The sequence below is a fragment of the Lingula anatina genome, chromosome 2, assembly GCF_051362555.1.
Source record: "Lingula anatina isolate TDL-2025a chromosome 2, LinAna3.0, whole genome shotgun sequence".
Lineage (NCBI taxonomy): Eukaryota > Metazoa > Brachiopoda > Lingulata > Lingulida > Lingulidae > Lingula > Lingula anatina.
In genome coordinates, this window is record NC_141768.1 from 3,839,781 (window position 1) to 3,867,399 (window position 27,619).

Consider the following 27,619-nt stretch of genomic DNA (forward strand, 5'->3'; position numbering starts at 1 on the left):
TAAATAACGAATGCAAAAACTGGCAATTGCAAAAATATATTTCATGGCTTTTAAATTCTTTTCATGCTTTTAAGACAGGGACATTTTTTATGACCTAAAGCAAATTCACCAATAATTTTTATAACAAATATTGCAAAATCAGTTGTTCCAAAGTGAACATAAACAATGCTACATTTCTTCACAAGTTTGATCTTAAATTACATTTCTTAACAATACATTCCTGAAAGTTTAAAAGTTTAACAACTGTAAAAATTGAAGCTGGCCTATAAGCAGATCTTTTGTTCTGGAAAATAACAGACACAACATGGAACAAAAAGCTTTATTCTCTATCAGTGCGTAATTAAGTTCCACTCCTTATTTGATCAATATCCTTAGTACATTTTATCCAAATTCATAGAGCAAAGAGCAATTTTTCTTTCAATTTTCTTTTCTTGCCATGTATGAAAATTAGTGCTTGACAGACAATCGTTTTGTGGCCAACATAATTTTTTTTAAATAGATCTTTTTATTTTTGGCTCATCTTGAGAAAGCTGTAGCCTAGTGCATCATATTAATGTGATATAAAAAGCATTCAGTAAGTACATAAATGGCCCTATTACTTCAAACAAAGACTAGGCCAGACAAAATCCTAATAGAAATCCTCCCTTATACAGTGTTGTGGTTTTGCCATCTCACTCAAAAACACACAAAAAATATCACCTAAACAATCCTGTTTTATTTCACTACAAAGCACACACTTTATTACATTATAGAGATATACTTAGTCATGTAGAACTAGACAAGCACTGTCAAAATATACTAGTCTAGCATGTGCAAGCTGCTACTTCACTTGCTAAAATATTTTTCTTGGTAGGAAAAAACATAAGGCTGGGGTTTATAAAAACAAACAGACTGAGGTACCTCAAAAGCCAATCTTACTACCCTAGGTTCACACTGGCAAAAAATCTTCAGCCAAAAACTGATCGAGTTGATTAATGTAAAGAAAATAATGGAAATCCCAATTTTTCACCTGGTTCATTTTTAAATGCTACTGAAGTCCCAGGCTTTTAAAAAATTTCAGTGCAGATGAAGTGCACTTAGTGAAAATGAAACTCTTAAGATCCTATGTGTAAGAACAGCCATGGGATACCCATATATAATAGTGGGACTAGGCAAATCTCTTTATATAATGTAAAAGTAGTTATTGTTATTTAAAAAAAAACTTCAAGTAAACAAAAAAAGTTCGTCCTCGGTAAAGGGCATACATATTGCATGAACCTGTCTCACTTCAAATTAGCAATCCAAGTTTTTAACAATTGCTTCTGCTTTGTCTATATTTCATGCAGAGGGAGGCACATCCCTTACATAGCAAAAAAAATAGGCAAGGGATTTAAAAGTAACATTGCACTAGCTACAGCATCACTCAGGATTTTTACATCACCAAACTTATCAATAATGCAAAAGAATTCAAAACACTGGCAGCTGGGAATCATTAAGACCACTTTGCAGATGAAATAAGGCCAATCAAATCAACCTTCATTTCAATTTCCATACAAATTCTATGCCATCAGCAATAACAACAATTATACCAAAAATATACAACAATCCCTTATCAATTATAGAAGTGGCATGTATACATATACCAGTATGTAAAATAAAATAATACCAATAGGTATAAAAAGCTTATAAATACGCCAAAGAAAAGGCTAACATGACTATACAGCAATGTACAGGAGGCAAAAAAGGAGAATATTCATTAAGATTGCAGCCATATTACATGTAGGTACACATTCAAAAGTAACTTCTTTTTATGAAATACAAAACTGTCAATCTTGAATCCCCTGAATAATTATTAAAAGCAAATCAATATACAATGCGTGTGACCATAACCTCATTTCACAAATGAGTTGCTGCTTGAAAAGTAAACAGTGTGTCTGACCTTCCCTTAATATATTGGAAAATATGGTAAATGTATGATAAAAAATTGCAGTTGAATTACACAAAAGTCCCCAAAGTACATTTGAAAAGCAATAGATACAGGTTTCACATACCACGCAGCATCAACATATCATAATAGTAAGGTACCAGTCTAATATTTGGAACTTTTAAAAGAAACAATAATTTCCCATGGGTATAACAAATGTCGATTCTTATCCACTAAACTACATCACTGCAAATCTTTTTCCCCCTAAATTGCTATTTATTTATGTCAACAGAAAGGCAATGATCTATACATGTATGTAGTAATTAAAAGGTTGCAGACAACTACATTGTAAGTACATTTCCAATGGAAGTATTGAGACAAGCTCAGTTGTGACTTTAGGTATATAACAGCTACAATTTAGCAAACGGATGATATAAATTTCATGTAGATAAACACTTTATCACCTCAGTCATTCTACATTTCAAAGTCAATGCTTGAAATGTGTAGGACAGGGTAAGGCCACTTAAAGCATTGCTTCACCATCATATATAGGTTTACTACTCAATGCTAGCTAGTGAAGACTGTAGCCTTAAGGTTGAACTGAGTTAGGGTAAATATTGCAGGAATCACACATGCTGGCAAATAGGCAATTCACCAGCAATTTGTTTAGAACCCTTGACCGTGACGCTTGCAGTAAGGGCGATTGTTTTTGGCCACAAATCCCTGTCCTTCTAAGTTCACCTGGCATGTCTGCAACACAAAATAGAAATATATTCATGAACTAATATATTCATGACATTTTACTTCAGTGAAGGAGAAATAGAATAATATGTACATGACAAGTTGGATTACTATTGTGATCTTTTGATCAATTGTATGCTTATCCAATTTATCTTATTTTACATTACTTTTAGCAAATAAACTTCACACCTTATTCACTTAACATAATGCAAATATTATTTCATAAATCAATATGTTCTCAACTTCATTCATAAGTTAGATGTTTTAAGTGTTTTAATTCTGTTTCATATTACTGTTAAGAGATACAAATGTAAAACAGCCAAAATATACAATTTAAATCTGTTGCCCAAGTGGTAGATTGCCTTTGGGCCTGTTTATTCGTTAATCAGATTGCCTTCAGCAATACCTAGTCTCTATGGAGTTAATGTGCAGCAGCTAGGTTGATAAAACTCATTGTGAAAGGTCTCTCAGCTCTAAATCATAGATTTTCCAGTTGGTTGTCTTATACTTACAGCACAGTTGAAGCATTCAGCGTGCCAGTTGCTGCCCAGGGCCTCCACCCACCTGTCTCCAGGCTCAATGGGGAACTCACACGAGATGCACTTAGTCTGAAACAGGGCTTGCCAGTCTGAAAATAAAATGTGTGAAATTAAGTTAAGACTTGGAAAATGAATAGTTTAGGTTTCCATCAGTGGCCATATTCTCAAAAGGTTGTAATTAATTTTTACATATTCTCTAAACTTTTCACTTAAGTCCGATTGTTCACAGAAGTTGGTATTCTCAGATTTGTCACTCACAAACTTTCAAGAATATGGCTCACGTTCAAAGAGAGAAAACTAAACTCTTCATACAATTAACACTTAATTAACATGTCAGGAAAAGGTGAGTTTACAAAAGTCAACATATCTGATATATGTTTTTTAGTGTATGTATAACATGTTTTAAGCCATCCCACCTCTTTCACAGTAGACCATGCCATTTTCAATATGAAATACACTGCCTCCAATGCTTCCCTTGCAGTGGGCACACAGGAAGCACTCGGGGTGGAACTGCTGGTTGAGAGCATTGATGCAGTCCTAGATTACAAAGAAAATCATGGTCAGAAAATAAAGACACAGCAAAAATCAAAAATTCACATCTTGACATTAATAAAAATAACTTATTATATTTCTTTTATAAGTTGAGATTCTAATATGAAAGAGAAACCTGGCATAGCTAACCAATAAATATATTATTACATCACGTTTTCATCTAGTCATCTATGCTTAATGAAATCTTGGCACTGTCTAAATACTTTAAGACCAACATACAGGGGGTCCTTCAGTTGAAGCTGATACTGTTTAATTAAAGCTGACAGAAGTGCAATATACTCAACTTCCATTCTTAAGGTGTTTTTCATGAAAATGTCTTACCATATTTCAAAAGACAAAACAATCTTAATATGTCTCTGGTTAACAGTGTATGAAATTCAAGGAAATTACTAGCCAGACCGCCGGGCAGGTAACTCTGAAAAGTAACCAGCCCGGCCATGTAGTTACCTGCCCTAGTTATGATAACCCCTAGAGTTAAGAGAGGTATGCTGAGGGGGTCTAGAATGCATTCTTGGGAGAGTAATTTGGAAATGAAAGGGCAATATCATGCCTTATGTGTGGAAATTTAGAAATTGGTTGGAATTTCTACTGAATGATACCTTGTCAGTGTTGGATTTAGAGGGGTCAGGGGGGTCCTGATGCCCCCCCCTTTCAATTTCTGCAAAAAAAAAAACAATAACAATAGCAGCAACACAATACATACCCCAACAACAGGCTTGTTACACTTATTGCAGCTAGGGGCAAAGTACTTGGCATAGTCATTCTCACAGTACAATTTTCCATTCACTTCAATGAAGCCGGTATCCATTAGCTTGGTACGGCAGTCAGGGTTGGAGCACACAAAGTGATCTGGGCACCAATTCTTACCAAGGGCAATCACAAATGGGCCTCTGGAAAAAAGAAAAAAAAATATTTCCAAAGAAATATTATTTGAAAACAGAAAGAAGCATATGTTCAGACAACACCAAAAATCCATAGTAAAAGTAACTACACAGAAACTTCACTGGTGTGTTCACAGACAGCTGAAATGTGTTAGGTGAGATAAAGGCAATGCCCAAGTCGAGAGCCCACTTGATAGGTGAACTGTATTCAGCATAGACAGAGATCTTTCTTCCCTACCCACAGATAAAGAGACAACTGAAGTGTGTTAGGTGATTAGGTAAGATATAGGCAATGGTCTAGTTGGGAACCCACCTGATAGGTGAACCACATTCAGCACAGACTGGGATCTTCATTCCTGTGCCCACAGATTGCTTGAACACATAGTCCCCTCTCTTTCCTCTCTGAATGGGGCCAACTGGGCCTGCACCTGGGAAGGGCCTGGGTCCTGCGGGGGCCTTCACAGGGGCAGGGGGTGCCCTGGGGGCCGCAGGGGCTGGAGCAGGAGGCGGCGGTACACCAGCTCCAGGACGTCTGACACCACCTATGAGTGACATAATGGTATTATTATGAACTATATTGCTTAATGAGCTTTAAATATGTAACAGCAATTTCATTTGTATATATCATTTTGATTTAAGGAAAGAAATTGAGTAGCACAAATTGCCATACATCAGATAAAATATATAGTTATACTGAAGCAATGAGTCATGACATTCAATAACATATCTCAAAACACTGTGAATATAACCAATACTTTTTTATTTTGAACCATTTAACAAAAAAAAAAGAAAGAAAAAGAAAACAATACTTTCAGGAAATATATCTGATCCTTATTATTATGATGGTAAGTTATTAAATAATGTTTACTTAATGATCTATTCATATCACCTTACCTTGCTGTGGAGCATCTCTGAAGGAAAATGGATAAACATGTATAAGATGGAGTTGTATATACTTCAACAAACATTCTGATATCAAACTACCAACTAATAAATATTACTACATCCTTTTATAACAGAATGTTGGCCAGAAAGCAACAAACTGTATATACATTAAATCTAAAAACATTATATATACAAAATAATTTCTATGAAAATCATCAATATAATTTTTGACAATATTATTGTTAACACCTCATCTTCATGCTCACACGAATAGATTATGTAGTTTCCTCAAGTAGCATTACAGAAATCTTACCACTGTAAAAACCACTGACAAACTACTCAAAGTGAAGTAAAATGCACAAGAACCTGTTCAAAACAAATTGTGTTAGTTGTTCCTAATTCATGCAAAATTTTCAATCATGGGATTCAAATATTTGGTGGTATTCAAAGAGCTCACAAGCATATGGAGGTGCACAGGATTTGAAATTTTCAGGTAAGATAGGGAGGAAAGGATATATTAAAGACAGTTTACCTGGATTTTCCTTTTGTTTTATAAAAGTATAGAATATGGTTTTCTTCTCTGTTGAGTCCTCTGATTGAAGCCAAGCTTTATATTTCTTATGTGCATGAGAGAGAGATAGAGAGTGAGAGTGACAGAATGACTTACAACACTTACACCATTTTGTGTGGCATCATACTTTCCAATTATGTTAAACTTACTTCACTTTCCCATCCAATAACTGATAGGTTTTTGACTGCACTCCGGGACCAGAAGGGGGGTCAGATTTCATTTTGTCCATCTCCTCAGCATGCACCAATTTCAAAGTATCTGAAGGAGCATATTTTTTCACTTCATTCTCTTTACCCACCACTGCATACCTGGAAGAACACATGCACTATGCAAGAATACATGCTGGGACAGGGGGGGGGAAAACATGCGGCATTACTGAGGGGTGGGGGGGGGTGGGAGAGGGGGAGGCGTGGCATCTTGTGCTGGAATTCAATTTAAGATTTATGGTATCATTGAAGTTTGGAGGAGGCAAAATGTTTGTGTGAAAGCAACATCAGCTTTGTACTCATCTGACATTACTCAACTTTAATTACACTTGTATCTATAAGAAATATTGACCATATTATGAAAAAATAGACATAAGATGTTTCAATATGCCAAGAAATTTTGTTTTGTACAGTTCCTGACTTTCCACGAACAATTCACCTCCTTTATATAAAAAGAAAACATTCATTCTCTCTCTTTTGAACTCGAGTCAGTATTTGGGGTTTAATTGCACAATAACTGAACTTTGAGTTTAGATTAAAAACAACTACAAAATGATGAAAAATCCATACTTGGCATACATGCTAGTTATATGAAAAAATACATAAAAACCTTTGTTCAGTGTTTCATAATGTTAAATATCCTGACCCAAAAGATTAGGTTATATATTAAATACCCGATTAAGAAAATACTTTAACCAATCAGAATGCTCAGTCCAAAAATTTCTTCTGTATATATAAATATACATATATCCTTATCAAAGATTGATTTCATGCTCATTTCACTGTATATTAGCTACTTCTCCATCACAGAAACCAAATATTATCCCAAAAATTATAGGATCCATTTTTCTGAAAATTTCTCAGCCCTAAGAATCAATTGTTTTGTTCAATACAAAAAAGCTGAGATTTCTCGGGAAAAACCAACCTTTGATATGATATATTAATGGTTATTTACAGATAGAAAGCAAATGTAGTATAACTGCCATCAACACAGATTTAAATTCCTTAATTTACTTTCATTTAGCAAAAGTAAAAAGTGAAGCACAAATAAAAGATTTCTCAGTGCATTAACTAGCAGAAAATGAAATAATTAAAAGACCACAACTACCAAAATAAGTGTAAAAAAATAAACGAGTACAAAGTGTATAATAAAACAAAATGAATTTTCTCTCAAATGAAAAAAGTACATACAGAAAAAAAAAACAACAAATTTGTGATATAAGCTTTACTTTACTACATGTATCACAAATATCTTTCCAATAAGCAGAAAACTTTGTAAAATTAGTATCTTGACTTAGGATGATTTTAATTTGTACCAATGATGGCTCTAAAATAATAAATAATAGCATCAAAAATGGGGAAAACTGCAAAATAGTTCCTGGTCAAACTTTTATATTTAAAATTAACATAAAAGCCAAATTAAGTACAGCTAATATTCCTCCATACCCTGGAAAAATTTCAAACATTCAATTCTTTGCAGGGAAAAGCTTGTCTGCCAAAATATTTAGGGAAAACATACAACAGCAAGCAAAGCAATATGATAAATAAAAATGTATCAAAATTTCAAACAACTCCAAAAATGCCCATGCCCAAATTTCACATAGAATGTGGTACTACCTTGCCCATGGAGCGTCCCTGACAGTAGCTGGGTCTGAAAAAGATCACAGTGAGTGCTAAGTGAGAGTTGTATAGTCTACCACCTAATGGCATAGCTGGTATAAAATCATGATACTCAGATTTTCTTAATTCCACCCTAAGATTCTTCTAGGAAAATTTTTTATAGTAAATGGAATCAAAAGTCATAACATATACTTGTTTTTAGGCAATAAATTTGATACCTAAAACAAGATATGAATATCCATTGGTAACGTAACTGGGAATATCTAAATGCTCTGAAGATCATGAGATTATACCTGCCAGCTGATAGAGAGTGCTGCAGTCTGTGGAAGACAATGCCATCTATGTAAGATGTTTCTAGGAGACGAGCAATCCAAGGTTAGAAAAAATAGAAGCTGTTATTTCTAATTCATTCTAACTGGAGCTGCACTATTGTTGGATACCTCCGAACTATCCATGTTAGATAATTCTAGGAAGGGAACAATCCAAGATTAGACAGAACTATAAGCTGTTATTTCAACTTCATGCTTCCTAACTGTTAGCTGCTGTGGTGTTAAGGTACCCCTAACCTATCTAGCAGGATGCTATATCCTAGAACCTATTACCCTTTCTTGTTTGCTGTAGCCAGATGAGTCGCTGACTTGTTAGCGTTGGTATAAAGACCAAAGGGGGAGTTGTATTGACTGTGAAACATCTGGGCCGAGGCCTCGGTCTGGGCAGTGGGTGATGGGGTTTGCCGTTTGGCAAAATTGGCAGGGAGGGAGTCTGAAATGCACACTGTCAAGTTGATTAAATCTAAACACCTTCCTTTCACAAAGAAGGCCCATTTTTAAAAGATTATCCATGATAATGATATGGTTTTTAACTTCTTTTATGTCAAAATAGTTGGTAGAATTGATATCATTTTTGTCAAAAAAATTAGCATTAAGCAGTAGCTTAAATTTAATGTGACAAGACTGTAAAAATATTTCTTTTCAAAGCATCCTTTCCCAACCCTTTGCCATTTTTCTAACATCATGGATAACCCTTATATTAATCCAGTATCTCCCATGCACCCTTCCCTCATGGAACTGACTCTATTAGGATCTCTTTTTCCATGTAATCTTGTTCTAAACTATAATGTAATACATGCAGCAGCTTACATCATTATACAGGTTAACTTCCTAAAACAAGCAAAATAACACAAATACCAAATAAAACCAAATAGGTTATCAAGAAAATATAAGTAAGATCTATCTTTCTATGGCTTATGGGCACTTTGACTTTGAGGTTTCAAAATAAAATTGGTATTTAAAAAAAACAACTTCTTTATGGCTCTAAAAAATTAGCATATAAATCCATCATTAACTTATTAGAATGAGCATTTTTTATATAGTTTAATTCATCAAAATGAATATTTTGGTATCGAAAAACAACATTCATATTTAGGGATCTAAAACAAATAATGAAAAGCATTACTAAGCTTGTCAACAAAAATTTAAGCATTTCAATAAAATCCCTTTATAAAGCATTAACACCAAATATATAGCAAAGCTCAAGCAATTTAGGTTATCTGTTAACAGTACCACATCACTGCAATAAAACTCAGTATGTGAAGCATCCACACTAAATGTAAGCAACACTAATTTTGATATTACAAAATCTTTATATTTTTATTTAGAAAATTCATCATAGTATTTCAGTTCATGATCTACAACATCTACTTAATTCCATAGGCATAATATACATCCTCAAAGCACATTTCTCAAATCTAAGTTCATTTTTGAATTTGTTTAATTTTTTCTTATGATTTCTTTGTCTAACTAAAATTCAAATTGCCACACAGCCATCTTTAACAGATGGAGTGTCCTAAAAACAATTTGTCAACGTTTTAGCTACTCTTCATTTAGTTGGCTATATTACGCCAAACTAACCAATCAGAGAGAGTTTGACATTTACCCTGTCCTCTGTCTATGGTATCCTTGAGTACTGTGAAGGAGTGGGATTGGGCATTAGGGTCAATGTAACCAGGGTAGTGCATTTCTTGTCCAGGTTTGTGTTCATCGTAGCGAACACTGTGGTCTGCAGGTCTGAAATGACCAATAAGTTAAGATATATCATGAAAAATCTAAGACATATAGTCATGATCAGTAATAAATATTACAGGAAGCTACTTCTATTTCTTTTCTCTTCTTATATTAAAAAAAAAAAAAAAAAAAAAAACAACAATTTACAGGGCCTAGCCCAGAAGAATGATACTGAAAGCATTCATCATTAAAAAGTGTACTTCTATAAAATTTATTACATTTCTTATTATCAAGTATAACACTGTTTCACAATGACAAGATGCTTTCTGAAATGGCACAACTTTTATACAAAATAATATGAGGCAAAAATTAATTAATCAAAAAGTGCTAAATTTACTAAATATCAACATATTACCATGTCACTAGTCATAGCTTGATCTGCCCATACCTGTGTGCTGTAACTGTTGTCTTCTGCATCTGGGTGGTCACAGAGTCCACACTGTCACCATAAAGCTTGCCAGGATGATTATATGTCTGTAATATTACAGTAACACTTTAGCATGAGATACTGATCAATCTATATATGCTAATTGCTTCATTGTGTTAGTTGAGAGAGGTTAAAATAAGAGTGTTGCCATGGCACTACAGACATATTGTAAGATCATGTTTTATCACACAACATCAACAGTTTTCTCCAAACAAGATAAGGAGTCAAAGATATTTATGTTCTGAGTTAAATGAATGGATAACATCAACCATCAAAAACCAACTAGATGAGTACTAAAGTAAACACCCATTTGTGATCCATTTAAATTCAATATTTTCAGACCCTACAATTAAATGTTTTATATGGATTTTTAAATGATTTAACAGGAAAGTTTAGAGGGTTTTTATTAGAAATGAAGCCAAATGAAGCATGATGTAAACCTCTGGTCTATCTCCAATCACTGTTCCCTCTGAAAGGCCAATGCCCCCATCAACCTTGGTTTCACCTTAGACTATCTACAAGTTTCTATCTGTGGCTATTTCTTAGCGGTGATAGGTGGCAGCAACAGTTCTCAGAACATGATACCCCAAATCCCAATTAAATCTGTAGACTATCCCTATGGCTGTGCCACTACCCTCCCTCAGTATTATATGAAAGTGGGTATTTATACTCTCCCTGTGTGCTAACCAAGAAAGACTATCTAAAAATGTGTAATATTACTCCACACACCTGTCAAAACCAGAAGAGAAATACACACAGACATCTTAAACTTGAGCCAAAATGGACGAGACATAAAGTGGAGGTTGTTACTTAAAATATCACAAGTTTGGACAGTTTCACCAACTTTTCCCATCAAGTTGTATATGTAACACCCACACAGCTATCTCACACAGCTATCTAAACTTAAAGTATATCCATAAAACATGTGTTCAGTCTCAGGACATTTCTCAGAAATCAAAGCAGCTATCTAAGCAGAACACCTTTTTCAGGTTTTCATGTTGCGGGCATATTCAGAACTCTTCTAAATACCATAAATACACTCTGGTCCCAGAAAGTGATTCCTGCCATGGCTTCTACAGCACTGTAGTTGTTCTAGACCAGAACAATTCTAGCTTTCTTTTTTGTCTGACGCCATGTACTTTTACATCATACCTCACACCATATAGCCCAGTCTGCACCTTAGGATGCTATGTCAACAGTCTCTGTTTGTCCTGAAGAACTTGGGTGTAAAATAAACCATTAAGAAAACGAAATATCTTGAACTCTTCTCTACAGTCTGACTCTCTTCATCATCAAGTCTTCTCCAACTTCAGGAGAAAGTGCACAAAAATTAGAAGAATATCTGGTCTTTTGTTACAACTTTATATTTTTTAACTTTTGAATTGAGGTTTATTCATTTATCCTTTCAAAGTGTGTAAAGTATACAGGACTATGAAGCAAAATATTCAAACACCAACATGTGTATGCTAATGTACTAACACAAAATGACGGTTTACTTAAAATTCATCTATTTATGAGTTCATGGCTTAAGCATAACAGATAACAAGTCCAGACAGACTTCTTTCATGTTTAGATAGTTGTGTACATTTTATGTTGCCTCAAAGAAAAGATGTTACATCTCTAATACACCGAGACAGGTGGAGGGAGGTTTAGAAGAGAAGGGCAGGTATTTTAGTTTCACCTGCAGATTAGCTGTAGGTGTTATAGGCTTCAGGAGGTGTCTTCACAACTTGTTTAACTTGAACCAGAAATATTCTGAATGGTGTCACCAATAAAACAGATCAGATCTTGACCCCCCTATACTCATCGGGAGCCACATCGCACCCTAAAATTTATAATCTGACAAAAAGCAATCAGGCTGCAAGTGATGACAGTTGGACTATTTCTGGTTTAACTTAGATCAGTGCTGAACATGCCTTGTCTTCCATCTTGAGTGATGTACACAGGTTACCTTGGGTGCCTGCATGGAGTGAAGCAAAGAAAGGCTGAACACATGCAGTTAAATGCTATATGCACAGTAAAAGCATGGTTTAAGGTAATCTATATTAAGCAAAAACGGGTAACAACTCCCAGCTACATTTTCGAGCTTCATATAAATGTTACTAGCCCAATGAGCATAACAGAGTGGAGTCTAAACTCAGCAAAGCAAAAAACAGGTTCAGAATTAACCTGTAGGGTAAGATCTAGTATCTAACAAATAAGGGTTCAATTTTTATCTCACCAGTATCACCAATACTTCCAAGTTTTTTCATTTTATCTATAGTGCTATTAAAAACTGATGGTGCATTAAATTAGCCCTATTATTTCAATGTTATTTCCATATTTAACATATTATTTTTTTAGGTTTTTTTCTCAAGGCCTCTATGTTTCTCAGGTTGTGCTATACGTGTGACAGTGTGTTAGGTGTGATAGTGTGCTATGTATCACAGTGTGTTAGGTGTGATAATGTGACGTATATCAGTGTGTTAGGTGTGACTGTGTGACATGTATCAGAGTGTTAGGTGTGATAATGTGACGTGTATCAGTGTGTTAGGTGTGACTGTGTAACATATATCAGTGTGTTAGGTGTGATAATGTGACGTATATCAGTGTGTTAGGTGTGACTGTATGACATGTATCAGTGTGTTAGGTGTGATAATGTGTTTAGTGTAAGATGTGCTGTGCGTGTCAGTGCACTATGTAGATATCTAAAATAAATCATTTCTCTCAACAAGTAATTTGATATATCTGAATAAGAAAACTTATCATAAAATACATCACAGAGTATTTAATATTTCTAAAACATATATTCTTAAAAATGCAGTTTGTATCCTGCACCTGCATAAGTACTATACTTTATAATATAACCATGATATGTATAGTGTATGCACCAGATTTAGTATTAGCAGATACTTTTAAAATGCCATACACCCAGCTCATATGGCTTACTAAATCAACTCCAACTTTTTTGGGTTTAAACATGCATCGTTCCCATTAAATCAACATTGATTTACATGCTACTTCCAAATGAAATTGATCAAGATTGTCTGGCTAACATTTTTAAGAGTGGGTTTAGGAAATGACTCGTAACCACAGGTATGTATCTTTAGGCCAACTTTAAAGCTTGTCTAACTTGGGAGTGAAAAAGTAGTTCTACCAACAGCATAAGACAGACAAATTTAAAATGACATTAGGCTCTTTCCAGTATATGCTTTATCAATTCTTAGCACACCTATCTCTAAACCTCTAAACTTTTTTATCTGATATAATACCAGCACCAATACACATGAATATATAGGTGAATTCAGCAAGCCGTAACATTGTTCAAACAAATACTGCCATACATCAACATGATGAATATGCTAGTCATAAATAAATCAAGAGAACCAAAATCAAATTGAAGGCATGGTAAATACAACCGTTACAATATGTCACATTAGCCAGTAGTTGACAAAGTTACTAGCCCGATTGAAATAGTGAAATTTTACCAGTTGCTTTAAATTATTTTCCACTATCTCCAGATTCCATTTTCAGACTAGTTAATTTTGACTTGTGCTAGGATTTTATTTATTTATTTATTTATTTATTTATTTATTTATTTATTTTCTGTGGCCTACTCCCAGTTGTCTGAATAGTAACCAGTGGATTATATATAACCTGGCAAGCAATCTGAGAGTAGGCTGAACATGGCTTAAACCCTGTTCTTGGATCACATTTCCAGGAAAACTCCAACCTAACAATAAATTAATTACATCATATTCACACATACAAACTATTTCAAATGCTAGCCTGGTTTTAATGGTGATCTTTCAAAGCCGTTTCAATCATGTAACATGCTGGATAGTTGAACGTATCCACATGTCAAACATATGTTCATCATGCTGGCAGCTCAAGTGTCTCCTATCTAAATTTACCTATGTGGAACTATTGAAAGATTATAGACATCAAATCTGAATACACTGAGCACAGATGTTGGGAAGACAGGTGCATCAATAACAACACTTTAGCTCAGGCTGGTTAATAAAACAGTGCTGGTTGAGAAAAATAACATATATATATATATATTTTTTTCTTATTTGCCAATGTATCATCTTTTTGTTGAGAATATATTTTTTACCAAAAGAAAAAAAAAAAAAAAATTAATGCAATCATAACCCAAGCATCAGCTCTATAGCTTTCAAAAATTTTATTCCTCAAATCTACTGAAAGCTATGCCATTTGTATGTGTATATCAGACATGTTCACAAATGTTCTAACTTAAACAGAGAGATGGTCTAATTGTTTACCATGGTAAAATGGGTGCCACTGTGTGAATTGTTCAGTTAGACTATGGATGCATTCAGAACTAGTTAGTCCACAGGTCAAATATGGGTAACGACTAAAAAGTTTGCCATCTGATCTGCTAATAGACACTGAATATAATCCCCACGGGGAAGTATTCAAGTTGGTTGGCCATATTTGACCCCTGAACTAGATAGTTCACTGTTCTGAATGTGGCCTGTTTAAGTTAGAACATTTGTTTGAAGTCAGCCCAGAGCTGGCAATTTTTTTTTATTTTTTATTTTACAATTCTCAATATTTGAATTAATTGCAGAAATAAATGAAAGACACTCACAGTCCCAAATTGTGATGAATCAGGTTTCCTCATGGCTGGTCCACCCCTGAATACATATAAGTTATTTTGTTGATAAGAGGTTAAAATAAAAAGATAGTCTTACCATCAATATCTGGATATAATTTTGCTGGAACATCTATTTGAAGTTATTTTCAAATATTTTGAAAAGCAAAAAAAGGAAAATGAAACAATATCATAACCAGACAAACCAATTTAAAGAAACAACATTATGTCTTAAAAAGTTTTCCAAGTCAACTGAAAGAGATTAAGATGGCTTTGCTTTAACATTATCTAAAAACTCTAGAAACACTTTCATATATTCATTGTTCAAATTGTTAACTTATTCTTCAACATTATCTCAGACAACCTGTACAGGAATATCGCAGAACATTTCATTGCTTTTTTTTAAACTCCATCTCCCTCCTCACCTGAGTAAAGTCAGTTCTAAGTGGTCTCCACTCTTGATGATGATATCTTGTGCTTCTTTGTGCTTCATGTTCTCAGCATGTAAGCCGCCCACTCTGAGGAGGATGTCACCTTGCTGGAGACCACATTTGGCTGCCAAACTTCCAGGCGTCACCTATAAAGAAAGACATTGAGTTTTTAACAGTAATGACATTGAGTTATATAAAGAAATGAAAGTAGGCCTTCTGAATTTGTTTTAAGATCAAAATAGCTACCCTTCTCTTTTTAAACAACATCCAGTAGTCATCATTATTTATAACCCTTTTTAAATTGAAACAAGGCAGCAAAGCTGTCAAATGTACAGACAAAAAACAGAAAAAAAAAAGATGCAAAATAGGTCATTATGTCAATTTTGATGCAATAATAAATGCTTATAATAGCACAGTCAGTCAACACTGGTTTTTAATCATGCACAACAGGTAACATGGTCAATAACAGAAGCAGATTCAGAGATATTTTCTGACAGTATTCCAAAGTATCTTTGTTGATCCATCCTCCATTTTGATAGTCTTCCAACAGAAACCCGTTAATATAAACTGTAAAATCTGACTGTCTTCCAGGAGACCCAGAAGATGGTCTTAATCCACCCTTTCAATAAGATTACAATGTCAGGACCATGAGAGTTAAAATTCACATGATGAAAGTCCCTATATATGAAAAATGATGACAGTGCATAAAATAATATTACATCGTGTTTAAAGACATAAATACCAATACAGCTGCTTATGTGGAAATACTGAAAATGTGCACAGCCTCAGGTGGATGGGAGTTAAGAATCACATCTTAAAAATGCCAGTGTTGGAGAAAAAATTAAATAGAAACAACAAAAATATAATTCTAATGAAGCTGTTATTCACTGCTTCCTTATTATGGACACTATGTTATCTAGCAGAGAGCTTAACAGGGAAATATCAACAAGTGTGCTTTATGAAATTTCAATTAATGGCTACTTAATTAGGTAAATGAGTTTATAGCACTGAAATTAGCCTTGTGAATACCCAAGGGGAATTAACAGACTGACCACACAAATTTGTCTATCAAAGGTCTTCAGGCCCATAAGTCACACCTTAAGAAAAGCAGAAAACAATAATGCACAAAAACAGGAGACTGCCCAATTCTGATGCAATAATACATTATGTTTAACTGCACAGTCAACATAAAATTTTAATTATGCACAACAGGTAACGCTGATGAAAGTAAAAGCATAAGGCTCCAGGCCCATCAGAGTTCAAGTTTTCAATTAGAAAGTGCCAGAATGAGAAAAATGAAAATTTCACAAAAAATGCATAAATTTAATAAAAAAGATGACCCAATTGACCTGGCTTTCTAATTTGAACTGCATGCCAATCCTAAAAATCGTACTTATAAGTTAAATATAATAATAAGTAACACAGTTTTCTTTTCATAATGTTTGCAGTAGCAGTGCAAAAAGATTATTGTCAATTTTGATATAACATTACATAATAAATTATAGAATAATTATCACCAATTTTTGATTATTGACTATAAATAGCATGGACATGTAGAAAATTTGATTACCATTAGGCTTCATGTCCATGGGAGCTCTGAGTCCCACAATGAATATGCCAAAAAGATAATGAATATTTCATTAAGTGTATAACTTCCAGAAAAAGAAGCCAATTAGACTGCTTTTCCAACTCGGGCTGCATTTTAGTCCTGTGTTTCTTTTTTGAAAGTTTGACAGTAATAAGTAACACCGTTTTCCCATAATGGTCATCATGGCAGCAGCACCAAATATTGTGTTTTCTTCTATTTTGATGCAACATTACATAATGCTTAACAGCATAATGACCATCAATTTTAAATGATAAAATATACGTGTCATGGATTTTCAGAAAATGTGACTAGCAAGGGTCTTCAAGCCCGTGGAGGTTCTAAGTCGCACCTTGAAAATGTCAATAAGTGAAAAATTAAATTTTCACAAAAAACTGTTAAATTGCCAGAAAAATTTACCAAACAGACTGCATTGCCTACTGAGGCTGTATGTTAGACCCATGTTTCTTTCTTGTAAGTTTGAGAACAGCAAGTGACATGTTTTCCCTTAAATGGTCATCATAGGAGCAGTGCCCTAAATAGGGGTTTCTTCAAATTTTGATGCAACGTTACATAATGTTTAACAGCATAATAACCATCAAATGTTATTAATAAAATATTAGTAACATGGACATTCAGAAAACATGACAAGCAAAGGTCTTCAGGCCCATGGAACTTCAAAGTCACATCTTGAAAATGCCAAAATGTAAACAAGACAGCACTGTCCTGAAATGGGTTTATTTCCATTTTTAACACTTTTTAACATAAAACAAAATAAACATTTTACTGCCATTTTTATATGACCAACTAAGAAAATTGATGAGATGGGAAAAGTATCAATAGAACAGTGTTAAATGTCCAATTTCCTCCATTCTGAGATTCTGAACATAGTGGATGATTGAATCTGACAAACTGCAATGATATGAGTTTATTTCCATTTTTGACACTTTATTACACAATACATGATAACAAGTTTACCATGTTTTTTTACATAATCAACTAACAATGTTGTAAAGATGCAGGAAATATCAAACAAACACTTTTACGCATCTAATTAGTTCAATAATGAGACTGTTAACATGCCTAATAATTGAATCTGAGGAAATGTGAAAAAACAGTATAACTTCTAAAATAATGGCCCGATTATGCTGATTTTCGAACTCAACCTGCATTTTAGTAAGATTGGCCACTCCTGTGAATATAATGCCAATTGGCCAATCCGTTTTTCTTATATTGTGTTATCAGTGTTGCATTTATATTGAAAAGTGAAAAAACAGCATAAATTCCCTAAAAATGGCCCAATCATGCTGATTTTCCAACTTGACCTGCGTATTAAGAATTTTCATCAGTTCTGTAAGTTTCAAGCCAAAAGGTAAAATGGTTTTCCACTTACTGTGTTATCGGTGCTGCATATATGCTGAAAAAGTGAAAAAACAGCATAAATTCCCTTAAAATGGCCCAATCATGCTGATTTTCGAACTTGACCTGCATATTATGAATATTCATCAGTTCTGTAAGTTTCAAGTCAAAAGGTACAATGGTTTTCCACTTATCGTGTTATCGGTGCTGCATATATGTTGAAAAAAGTGAAAAAACAGCATAAATTCCCTAAGAGTGACCCGATCATGCTGATTTTCGAACTTGACCTGCGTATTATGAATATTCATCAGTTCTGCAAGTTTCAAATCAAAAGGCAAAATGGTTTTCCACTTATCGTGTTATCAGTAAAAGTGCACGGCGACGGCGACGACGGCGACGACGACGGCGACGGCGACGACAGACGCAGATGATGGCTATATGTACAGACACATCTGTGTCTGTACATAAAAATTGTTTTTGTTTAATTGGATAAAATATCACAGTTGTGGGAGTATATTAAGGGCCAGTTCTCTATGGTAATTGGTAGTGTAGGTGGTTGACAACCAGCAGACCTTTGGCAGGTTTCATATAAGGCCATAAGATTAAATTTTTAACTATTGGTCTATAACAAAGAATTTATTTTTCTTCATAAAACAGGTGAAAAACTTATGTAAGAAGACTACTACTGATTTCTCTTGGGACAAAGCAAACTAATGTTGGTCTTACTAGTACTAGTAAGTTCTTTGGTGAAAAGGACCCCAGGATTGTAGCTACAGAGATAAATCATTGGAAAATGAAATGGAGAATGAAAAAGGCTGAAATTGAAATTTAGCATAGAGAAGATTCACTGGTTTTAATTCCTATTGAAGGAAAGGACAATTTCCAAAATGTTTTAACTAAGTCTGTTAAAAACTGTCCTGCAATAATACAAATTGTAAATTGATTACTCTCAGTGCAAAAAGAAAGTGTTGTGTCTAATAATGGGTCCCCTAACCTTAACAGTCTAATATATGCCAGTTGATTGTAAACTCCTCTCCCTCCCAAGTACATACACACTTCTACCTTCCTAATGTTATGAAAAGCAAGAAAAATGTCCTATTAGTGGGTAACCAAAACCAAAAATGGCTGTAAGCAAACTTTTTTCTATTCCTAAAATTGGCTTTGTAAACTGGTGCACAAAAATGGAAGACAAAATGTCCACTTCTGAAAGTTCTGAGGCCATGCCCACAAAAAGTGTTGAGAACTACCTTTTGTCCTAAATACAATCTCTAAAATACAAAAAGTCAGTTGAAGTGTAATAAAAAGTGAGACGGGTGTAATGTTACCAGTAATGTGTGGCACTGCCTTCCACTGATTTTCCTAAGGCAACTGTACTAAGTGGAAAATGAGTTTCAAATTTGACACCCTTTTCATCTGATAAAGCAACAATAAATGCAATTGGAAGTGCAACAATAAATAGCAAACAAAGTTTAACAAAATTTATCTTCCCAACAATGCAATTAATCTTTTTTTGTTAAAAGAATGTAACAGACCGATAGCTCGGGTAGATGTTTCTTTATTGTTGTTGTACAAATATCTCCAAATATCTCCAAATATCTCCAAATATCTCCAAATATCTGCAAGAGCAATATAAACAAATTAATTTTAAACAATTACATATACAAAATTTACACTGACGAAAGACAAGAAAGACAGAACAAAGAAATAAAAATATAACAATGCCAAAAACACCATAAAAAATAAATATATCAATTTAGAAATGTATGAATTTAAACTATGGATTGGTCCTTTATTAAATATAGTTAAACTTACCTGCAAGCTCACTGGAATACCTATTTCAGTTATTCAACCTGCATCTCCGTCCGACTCTCAGGTGGAAATCAAATTTTATGGGGCGCGGTCTTTCAACCCTTGACCTCCACGTACACATACGAACATACACAATACACACCGAACGCAATCATAGCTAACACAACAAACACAGCAAACCTTACATTCTCCCCTCCCCCCGAAATGGGTTCCACAGCATTAAAAACAACAACAACAACATCAATCTTTGATTTATATTTATTATGCCATATAATTTTATTTACAATATCCAATCTTTGTTATTCATCCATTCTGGCCTGTTCCTACTTCTTGTGGTCGTACTTCTGCAAGTTCTTCATTCTTTTTTTCTTCATATTCCTGTTTCATTTCATAGATGGGAAGTAACATGTTTTGATGTAGCGTCTTTGATTTTCCTGCACCATCTTCTCTTTTCACTACATACACTGGAATACCATCATTCTGCTGATCTACTACCACAAACACTTCACTCTGCCATCTATCAGCAATCTTGGTGTTTAGCATCGAATGCGACATTCCGAACTAAAACACGGTGATATAAAACATCAGACGCAGGACTTGAGTGACCTTCTGATCGCATTTAATAAAACGGCATCGGAATAAATACCGCCACATCGAAGAGCTTTGACTTCAAACAGCCACTGCTTAAATGGAATACCAGATGGAAATTTAAAGTCTTTCAATTCAGAGTCTGTAATTTGTTCAGGCAGTCCAGTAATGACAATGCTTCTTGACCTTAATAAAGACGATGGGTAGGCCATTCTCAAAACCGTTTATGCCTGATGCTAGCTAATATATATACATCACATTCATTCATGAATAATAACAACACAATAGTAAAAAATGTTTATTTATTCATTGTCAAGTACATATCAATAGCATCAATTCACAGTCATGATTTCACACCATCATATCAATATCAACACAACATATTCATAATCAGTTGAAAACACATTCAAAACTCACACATCGGGAGAAATGTAGGCCCCCTTTCCCCCAGGCAAGAAAAAAAATCCCTAAATAAATATCACTTACCTGAGAGAAACTGCTGGATATATAGGACCATAAGACTCCGTGTCTTTATATAGAACTAGTTCACTAATTAGAACCAATCCAATAGTCTGAGATATCGCCAACTATGATCTAAAATTGGTGTGTTTAGAACTGTCTGCAAAAAAAAATAAGAAAATTAGTCAAACTACTGTAAAGAATCAAACTGATAAGAAAAAATAAATAAATTATTTGATATTCATTACTTTAAAGAACTCCTACGAAGCCTGGTAATCAACAAACCAACGTGTTAGATGAAAATAAAAATTCTACCAACGTTCTGTTTGTATTATACCTAGCCTCAAATATACAAATTACTGATGAAAAACATATGTACAGGTATTAAATTAGTTAATCAAAAGTCTTTATATGGACAAATCCAATAGTCAATGTGAATAGTAGTCCAATTTTATGCAACAGTGCAATCAGAAAAGTTCAAAATCAATGTCTGAATATCGGCAAAAAAAATATTAAAGTCCACAGTCAAATGAAATATATACAGCCTAGGCAAAATATGTACACTGCAGTCAATGTAAAGTTCGACAATTACGCCAAACCAAGCAACCAAATCCTCGACTGTCAACTCGTAGCTGTCCACATAGACCTATGCGAATCGGGCACAGTCACAAACGCACAGCATTAGATCGACGACAACTCGTCCATGGCCATCACCACATCATCTGAATATACTGATCGGTGTTTTACCGGACAGCAAGAAAAACAATCCCTCTTCACTGGACCGTGTTCTACGGGGCAGCGGGAATCCTTGGCGGAGAGAAAGAAAGTATCCCTCTTCTCTGGACCGTGTTCTACGGGGCAGCGGGAATCCTTGGCGGAGAGAAAGAAAGTATCCCTCTTCTCTGGACCGTATTATACGGGGCAGTGGGGACCCTTGGAGGACGGACGAAAATATCTCTCTTAACAGGCCGTGACTCTTGCAGATATCGATTTGTAGTCAAGTCTCTGTTCGGGCGCCAAATGTAACAGACCGATAGCTCGGGTAGATGTTTCTTTATTGTTGTTGTACAAATATCTCCAAATATCTCCAAATATCTCCAAATATCTCCAAATATCTGCAAGAGCAATATAAACAAATTAATTTTAAACAATTACATATACAAAATTTACACTGACGAAAGACAAGAAAGACAGAACAAAGAAATAAAAATATAACAATGCCAAAAACACCATAAAAAATAAATATATCAATTTAGAAATGTATGAATTTAAACTATGGATTGGTCCTTTATTAAATATAGTTAAACTTACCTGCAAGCTCACTGGAATACCTATTTCAGTTATTCAACCTGCATCTCCGTCCGACTCTCAGGTGGAAATCAAATTTTATGGGGCGCGGTCTTTCAACCCTTGACCTCCACGTACACATACGAACATACACAATACACACCGAACGCAATCATAGCTAACACAACAAACACAGCAAACCTTACAAGAATAAAAAGAAATCGAGACAATTTGATTATAATTTGCATATTTTTGGAATAACTTTTATTTCCTTCAGCAAAACACAAAGAAAAAAAAGTTTTTTAAGATAATGTCGAGGTTACTGGGACGGGTCAAAAATACACATTCAAACTTTAAAAAAATTATCCAGTTTTCTTCCACAATCTAATCTAAACACCCACACAGTCTGAAATACTAATTTGCTACAACAAAAACAGACCCACAGGGCATTTTTTTAGTGATGACAGCATTGGAAAAAAATTCCAGCTACGCAAGTTTGCAACAGTCACTTTATGCTGCAGACACATTCTAAACAATTTTACGTTAAAACATTAAAACTGTATGTATCATCTGGTCATACCTGTTGTACCAATCTCGTTTACATGGATGTTAAACTGACCTTTATTTATGAGGACATTCATCTGCATGAATTCTTATCAACCAGTGTACTGAGACCTCTTTTGTTAGCATTACTTGAAGAATTAGTTGTCATTAGTTTCCAGCAGTTGACTTTAATGATGATTTACTTCATGTCTCTCCTGCATGCTACTAGTGGTTGATGCATTGTTACCTTAGACATCATTGATCAGGCTGAAATGTGTGAGTGTAGTATGTGGAGTGCATGTGTGCCTACATATGTACATTTTGTACACTCACATCAACAGGAGTCCATGCACTGATTTATGTGTGGAGACTGATTATCTATACATTTGCATATGTGTGAGTGTGTAGTGAAAAAAAAGTTCGACTGACCAAATATTGAAAATGAAAGTAGTATGGCATTGACATTGTCACTATCACCTTCTAAATAAAAAGCGACACACGTTACCAATGGATTTACCTGTGACCTCCAGGTCTGAATTCAATAGTAACACCATTTGACACAGACACAGCCCTCCTGTCAAGGTGTATCAGTTTCTAAAACAACAGTTTAAGGACATCCCACTGATAACCATGTGTTGTATACAGCCCTACAGCTAGTAAGAGAACCACACAGGAGATGCTTCAACTCAGCTGACCTCCAATTATCATGTCCCTCTTTGTACTTTAATATGGGCATGTGAATCCTGGTTAAGAATCTATCAATGTGTGTGCATAAACATATAGGTAAATAAAGCAAAAAGATGACATCATTTCTATAAATGTGATGGTAAAAAATCTTTATCTTTTCAAATCTTTTTTAAACAGGGCAACTGCATTCTCTGTCCAGTGAGAGAATCACATTTTTCAATCACAGGTAATCACTTTCTTAAAAGTCATACAGAAAATGAATCTATGCTTCACTCAACTTATACCAGACATTCTTAACCTCATCATGTCCTGTGTGTCATCTTCAGTGGTTGGTTTTATATTTGCTTTTAATTCAACATCCATTTTTTTCAGTTATTACAAAAACACAGACAGGCTCTGACTATCACGGGCAGTTTTCCCTTTCACCACCAAGATACTTGGTATGCACCAATTCCTGACCTGTGAGAAGTTTTATATATCTTTCTCCCCATCTACCAGGGCAACAGGCACTCAGTTTACCTGGGGCCAGTCTTACAGTAGAACCTGAGACTGAAAGTTGGTCATAATCTTACTTAGGGGCCTTTCCCAAAAACTATCGTAGTAAGAAGAGGCATGTTAATCTGTTCATGAATCTGACTGCATCTGATCTGATCCAACTATATGTAAGCCTTAAAGATATATTTTCTAATGTTTCTTGGCAGGTATTTGTGATATGCAGCCTCTCACACACTTATTCCTCATCTGTAATCGTTGGGATTATAAATAAACCATGAAATAATCCTTTCTATATCTATCCTCACCTATAAAACTGTTGCTGATTCCCCATGCCAGGTGAGAGCTAACTGATATTAGGATAGTACTAGTAAGTGAATATACAGCCACTATAAAGTGTTTTTCATGCATATCAAATTCTTTTCCTTACATAAAACTTTTACTTTCTTTTTTCAAAATTCCATGAAAATGAGCAAGAAATATAGGAAACTGTATCTTGGCTGAATTATAATAAATTTAATTGGCACTCAGAAAAGTTGCTAAATATTGCACTGAATGAGAAATATTCCTGTATGGTCAAACTGTTGTGGATTGACCCCATAATAACAATACAGATATAAATATTTCCTGGTTTGGTACATAAATAAATAGATATTTAGGGATGGTTTTTATAGATTATCACCTAAATTATCTCATTACAAGACACCATTTCTTTTATATGTGTTTTATAATGATGATAATCCCACCTGAATTTTGGACAAATTCTGATTACCTCTATCAGGTAAAACATATATTACAACATTGTGTTTAATATAAACTTTATATGGTTTCTGACCTGACTGCCAGGCATCATCAATATGAAATCATACTATACTGTCTTGGAAGTAAAACCATCTCACCTGAGCCTAAAGACAGAACTTTGGGTAAATTTTATTTTTACAGCTGTGCCAGAATGAACCCTCTTCTAAGATACATATTTGTACTTCTGGTATAACCCCTACAGCCCTTATACTGTAAATCTCTATAAACCCGATGAGAGTTGGCCCCAAATTACCAACACAAAGAGATTGTTCACAAAGCTTTCAATGAAACCACAATTTATCAAACCTCAACCAAAGCCAAATATGAAGATATGTAATTTCAGTTGATAAAAACTTACAAGAAAACAAAGGCTTAATGCCTATCACAATTCCACACAAATGAACATGTTTTTCAGTACCCTGGGGTTCAGATTCTCTCTGCTGTTCTAGCAGTTATGAAACTGATTGTCATTCAAATAATTTTGTAACAGCTATAAGGACATATGGTAGAAAGTAAGTTTTATATGTACTTTATTTATTTACATTTTCATCTATCAAAAGCTAACTCAATAGTTATCTCAGTAGCATACAGCCTCTAAGAAATATCCATACTTGAAATATATGGATCAAACAACAACCTCATGACCTTTATTCTTTCACCCTGAAACTCAGGTTAGAAAGTTATTTTAAGAGATAAACAGGGTACCAAGTAAACCTCAGCCCACTTCCATTGTGCTAGAGATAAATTTAAAGGGTATCGATTTCAAATAAAGAAAAGTCATTTTTTTTAAACCCATCATTCTGAAACTCAGGGTGAAAGGCTATTCATAGTGGCAAACACAGTTAGATTAACATTAGTCCAGACAAGCTGCTCAATCCTGATTAAGAGTTCTACACAAGGAGGGATACATTATCTGGTATGTGATACACTGAGCCATTAACAGAAACTTGGAATGTTTGAATGAGTCAATGTCTCCACTGACCCAGGACATTAATGCCATGAGGAGACATAGAAATGTCACACTTATGAATCATTAACTTGATTAAAGTGAAAGATATTGGCAGCTTATTGAATTATGTATGTTAATGAAGATGTATCGAAAATCATAAAAATAGATCTGATTGCGACAATGTCATCACAATATTAGTAGGCTACAATATAAAGTATTTTATTTTGAATTATAAAAAACTTGGTGCTTACATTTCTTAAAGAAAAACATATTTTACAAAGCATTCCTAGTTCTTCTTCCCTATGAACCTAAATGACCAGAGCAAAGCAATTAGGAAGGTGTGTAACTGGGCACTTCACTGCTACCAAAACAGATGTCTGGCAGCAATGAAAATAGGTTGTTTTAGAATCATGGATGATAGATTCCATTTCTACGACCCATTGCATGTGTACAAAGGTACATGTAGAAATCCATATTAATATGAATATCTGACAAAGTATTCATTAATTCAACTTCTATTCGAATTAAAAATTTTATTGTAAATCTACCTTCATGTTTTCACTCCATAGCACTCCTTCTTGAAAGAATACTAAATTCTCAAATTAAGGACTGTATTTTAAGAAGGCCACACAGAAATGAATGCAAGGGGAACTACAGAATAACAGTTATCAAAACTGACATTTATTTTGCACCCACTATTATATATTGTGAAAGTATACATACTTCAACACTAATTCAGGCTGTGAATAAGAAAGACTCCTGTAGTTACAGGTGCGGGTTTACTTATTTGATACTGTACCGGGGTTATAGTGGTGTTATCAGAAGTACAAATCTCACGCCTACTAGCAATGCATACATAAACGATGAACCGACCTACTACTACTCCTCAATCAAGGTAAAGTTATCTTAACTAGTAGAATGCACCATGACAATTACTTATTGAACGACTTTGAATGACACAGTCGCGGGAAAGCAATTAAACTGACATTAAAACGACACTCATGACAAAGGTTAATTACAACACATGTTCACAATTTCCTCAAACCGACCATTTCCTATTTTGGTCAATCATCGACTTACCCTCTGAATGGAGAGTGGGGCGCTGAAATCCTTTCCCCCCTGCATACGAAACCCCCATGGTGTGCTGTGATCTACACGCGCTAAGTTCGCTTTTATCTGGACGCCTGACATCGTTGGTTGGCAGTCTCTTTAAAAATCCTACAACAAACTTTTCGACCCTGCCCCAGTCCTATTTTGATGCATAACTTTCAAGCCTCAGAGTTCCGGTAAATGGCGCCCTCTATCAGCGAGACGGAAGCGATGACGGTATGAGGGAGCAGTAGTTTTTGTATATCAACTAAAGAGTCAGTTGAGCTTGATAGGCAGAACGATATGACTAATTGTGAAGCGAAATATAGGCGCCTATTTTTAACAAGTAAATACAAAAATGTAAAAAGGGAAAAACTAATATTCAAAACTGACTTGCCTCCATCTTTTTCACATCTTCTATCTTAGATACATTGTTATATTGTAAATGTACACTATCTTTAGTAGGAAAGTCTCATTCTATGTTGCATTGTAACTTTATAAAACAATTTAAGTTTACTGTATATCACACTCACGACTCATTTAGGCTAGTCATAT

General features: G+C 34.5%; 1 protein-coding gene and 1 long non-coding RNA gene across 5 annotated transcripts; both read right to left on the reverse strand.

Moving 5' to 3' along the window:
• Nucleotides 1–307: 307 nt before the first annotated feature.
• On the reverse strand, nt 308–27,288 carry LOC106160422 (PDZ and LIM domain protein 7). 4 transcript variants are annotated; one of them, XM_013537027.2, is made up of 13 exons: nt 27,056–27,288; nt 15,411–15,562; nt 14,983–15,028; nt 10,350–10,435; nt 9,834–9,964; nt 8,501–8,660; nt 6,222–6,380; nt 5,511–5,527; nt 4,930–5,158; nt 4,439–4,625; nt 3,600–3,720; nt 3,157–3,272; nt 308–2,653 (listed from the first exon to the last, which is right to left on the reverse strand). In XM_013537027.2, exons 1-13 carry the CDS (start codon nt 27,164–27,166, stop codon nt 2,570–2,572), a joined length of 1,599 nt encoding a protein of 532 aa, XP_013392481.1. In that variant the 5' UTR covers nt 27,167–27,288; the 3' UTR covers nt 308–2,569. The 4 variants fall into 4 exon arrangements, with proteins under 4 accessions (XP_013392481.1, XP_013392482.1, XP_086860418.1 ...); XM_013537028.2 differs by lacking the exon at nt 8,501–8,660 and adding an exon at nt 7,896–7,929 and having other exon boundaries at nt 27,056–27,287; XM_087004292.1 differs by lacking the exon at nt 6,222–6,380 and having other exon boundaries at nt 27,056–27,287.
• Nucleotides 19,900–22,718, reverse strand: LOC147763335 (uncharacterized). Its single transcript, XR_015332809.1, has 2 exons — nt 20,173–22,718; nt 19,900–19,966 (listed from the first exon to the last, which is right to left on the reverse strand). It is a non-coding gene; the product is annotated as an uncharacterized LOC147763335 (long non-coding RNA).
• Nucleotides 27,289–27,619: the final 331 nt, after the last annotated feature.